The following is a 3,314-nucleotide window of genomic DNA, read 5'->3' as shown; positions in this document are numbered from 1 at the left end:
ATATTTCTGCTTCATCAGCCTTTTCTTTATGGATTCATTTCTGGTTAATATTGCTTCATGTTGCCACATTATTTATTTATTATTTTATTTATTCTTGGTTTTATTTCCACTCCTAACAGAACAGAATAATGAAGTTCTGTTTCTAGTCTTCTGGTCGACTCACTTTCTTTGTAAACCTTCTTGATCTCCATCAGCTCCTCGTTGTTTCTGGAACAAACCAACTCGATCAGCGTTTCCTCGTCGGTTCCGAGCCCCTGAAAACAAAGTCATGACTTTACATCCCATAATAACCACAGCACTGCACTGGTATGGGCAGCGGGTCTCTGTGTGAGCTCAGAGCGCCCCCTGCAGGCCGGAGCAGGTCAGGGTGAGCCGTCCTCACCTTGATGGAGGCTCTGAGCTCGGAGGCGTCGTACTGAGACGTGCTCTTCATCAGACCCAGCATCAGGGCCTCCAGGGAGCCGGACAGCGCCGCCTTCAGGGCCCCGGGCAGGTCCTGGAAACGCAGAGGTACAGGTCAGAGCGCTGGAGCGGCAGGAGGTTCTGGTTCTGACAGCAGGGACACGGACAGCTACGGGTTCTGGTGTCGCATCGTCAGGTTCAGAACAAAACGCGTCAGGTTCATGTCTCGGCTGCTCAGAATCACATTTACTGTAAATTCAATTCTAGTTTATTTTGTGCTCATTGTTTTGGTGTTGTAGCCCTGTGATAGGCTGGTTACCTGTCCAGGTGAACCTGCCTTCACCCTGAGTCGGCTGGGATAGGCTCCGCCCCCCATGATGGATGGATGGTGACTGACACTCAGAAAACTTTGGAAATAAATCAGTGAAAGTTTTGCTGTGAAGCTGCAGCTAACGAGGATTTAATCAGGAGGTCTGTCCGTTAGTTCCCCTCCTCACTAGAACCTCCCTCAGAACCTCCCAGCGTGCAGCCGGTCCTCTCAGATCATGAACCTGACGGGTTTTATCCCCACCGGGTCAGACAGAAGCTCTCCCACCTTCCTGCTGATCCGCTCGTACTCGAAGGCGATCTGTCGGCGCTGCTCGTAGCTCCGTCTGGTCAGGATGTCGATGATCGTCTGCTCGTCCACGCCTGCAGGTCAGAAACATGAGATCAGCTCCAGACTGAACAGAGTCACAGAGTTTCTGGTTTGGATGTTTGTGTTTCTGCACTTCTTCAGCTCCTGGTTGTTCTCGTGATCATCTGACTCTGAACAGAGTGAAGGAGCTCCAGAGCTCCGGTTCAACAAACGACCTCCTCTGTGGTACTGACGGAAACATTCAGCGGTTCGGACCAGAATCCTGTTTTCACGGCCGTGGATGTTCTGGTCGGAGTGAACTCTGGTTCCTCTGCGCCGTCGTTTCCGTCTGAGGAGGGAAATCCTGCTTCAACAGGAAACATCCTGCAGCTGCAGAAGCAGCGAGGGTTCGATTCCCTGAGACGCTCAGCAGCAGGTCTGGATCGTCAGTAATCTGGCGTCTGATTGGACGAGGCTGGGCTCAGAGCGACGCCCCCTACAGGCTGATCTGGTTCATCGGATTCTTTGAATCTTTAACGTTTGTGGCGTGAACATGAACAGCTCTGTCCTGAGTATGAGACGTACTCAGAAACTCCTGCAGCCTGTAAACACCTCGTTTCTCTTCACATCAGGTCCACGTCTGGAGAGTCTTTGAACTCACCATGAACACACTCACCAGCGTACAAACATCCCATAATGCATCTCTGTGAAGGTTCCCAGTCCTCCAGGTCCTGGTTCTTCTGGTGGATTAATGGTAGCAACTGGACCTGCTTGAGTTCCTTGAAGACGTTCCACCTTCATCCAGGAGGCTTCATCAGCTCTGACTGACTGGTTGGGAGTTCCACATCCTGATATCCTGAAGGAGACGTTAACACCTGAGTTACCCTAACGAACCCTAACGAACCCTAACGAACCCTAACGAACCCCACTGTGTCAGGGGGAGCACTAACGAGTCACATAACGAGGGGGAGGAGCAACAAACCTCCAGCTGGAACCCAAACTCAGGTGTTAACGTCTCCTTCAGGATATCAGGATGTGGAACTCCCAACCAGTCAGTCAGAGCTGATGAAGCCTCCTGGATGAAGATGGAACGTCTTCAAGGAACTCAATCAGTCCAGCTGCTACCAATAAACTACGAGAAAAATCCCATAATGCATCACGGTGTGTCTGGGCCTGTCTCCATCCATGACACCTTCTAGTCCTCACGTGTGGAACCAGCAGACACCTGTAACGTGGACTTTGAGGTACAGCATCGTCTCAGCTGTTGGTTCTGATTCACGTTAGATATGAAACGTTCACAGAACCAACCCGTCGGTTCGTCTCTGCAGGAGAATCATTCTGAGACTCGATTCATTTACATCCGGAGCTCTAAGAAATGTGGCGACGTTTCAGAACCACCGTCGTTCATGTATTGTCTCTGCAGCAGCAGAACCCGACTGTCTGACCTCCAGACGTCCCAGAATGCACCAGTCTCCATCCTCTGCACCGGCAGAAGGCTCTTAAGCCCGGCTCCAGATGATCTACGGTCTAGAGTTTAAACTGCTTCCTAGAGTCTCACCTTTGGTTTTGATGGCCGTCTCCAGCCGGGCAGCATCCTTCGCCGGGTCGAAGTCTCGGACCGGAACCACGGTGGGAAACTTGGGCTCAGCTTCCTACAGAGGAGAGACGGACATCAGGAGGACGTACGGTGGACAAACACTGCCTCTACACCCTGAAGGACTCGTCTGCTCTGAAGAGCTTCCTGGACTGAACCTTCCTGGACATGAAACCGACTTCTTCATGTTCTGTTTCCTGCTGTTCTCTCTTTGTCTCATTTCACATAAATTCAACCAAAGTTCCTCCCAAACCTCCTCACAGTCGTCTGATCCTGGATCTGCAGTGACTTTAGGATGTTTAATGAGAAGTTTAACTCGTTAACGTCTTCTCAGGATCAATTATCTCAATTATTTTATATTGATGGACCATAAAAAGTCCAAAGGAAACACTTGATCGTGGAGTTCTCTGGATGAATCATTGATCAGTTATCAGCTGTCTGGTGTTCCAGGTGAACGGAGGGCGGAGCCTCAGGAACACACCTTTACCTGCTTTATGGCGCCGTAAAACGCTTTGAGATAACAGAGGGTTTGTACGGTTACATGATCAGGAAGGTTGAAGATGCGTTACTGACGGTTTCTACGCAGACACACGAGTATTCAGAGAGTTCACTGCAGCTAAAGTACTGAAGATTATCAAAGGAAGAGTCGCTGAAGGTCCTCTGAAGTCAGAGCAGCTTCTCTTTGCTGCTCCTCTGCTTCAT

General features: G+C 50.3%; 1 protein-coding gene across 1 annotated transcript in view; it reads right to left on the bottom strand.

Moving 5' to 3' along the window:
• The window catches only part of LOC103361870 (annexin A2-B-like), a 12,488-nt gene that overhangs the window by 4,807 nt on the left and 4,367 nt on the right, over positions 1 to 3,314 (bottom strand). Inside the window, exons 3-6 of the mRNA XM_008288077.1 lie at positions 2,577 to 2,670; positions 998 to 1,092; positions 383 to 496; positions 164 to 254 (exon numbers count right to left, since the gene is read on the bottom strand). Of these exons, the coding sequence (XP_008286299.1) occupies positions 164 to 254; positions 383 to 496; positions 998 to 1,092; positions 2,577 to 2,670 (394 nt within the window). The remainder of the gene's footprint in view (positions 1 to 163; positions 255 to 382; positions 497 to 997; positions 1,093 to 2,576; positions 2,671 to 3,314) is intronic.

Source organism: Stegastes partitus, unplaced genomic scaffold, assembly GCF_000690725.1.
Source record: "Stegastes partitus isolate 25-593 unplaced genomic scaffold, Stegastes_partitus-1.0.2 Scaffold540, whole genome shotgun sequence".
NCBI classification, from domain to species: domain Eukaryota; kingdom Metazoa; phylum Chordata; class Actinopteri; family Pomacentridae; genus Stegastes; species Stegastes partitus.
Note: the sequence above shows the minus strand (reverse complement) of the source record. Positions and strands in the feature narration are given on the sequence as shown.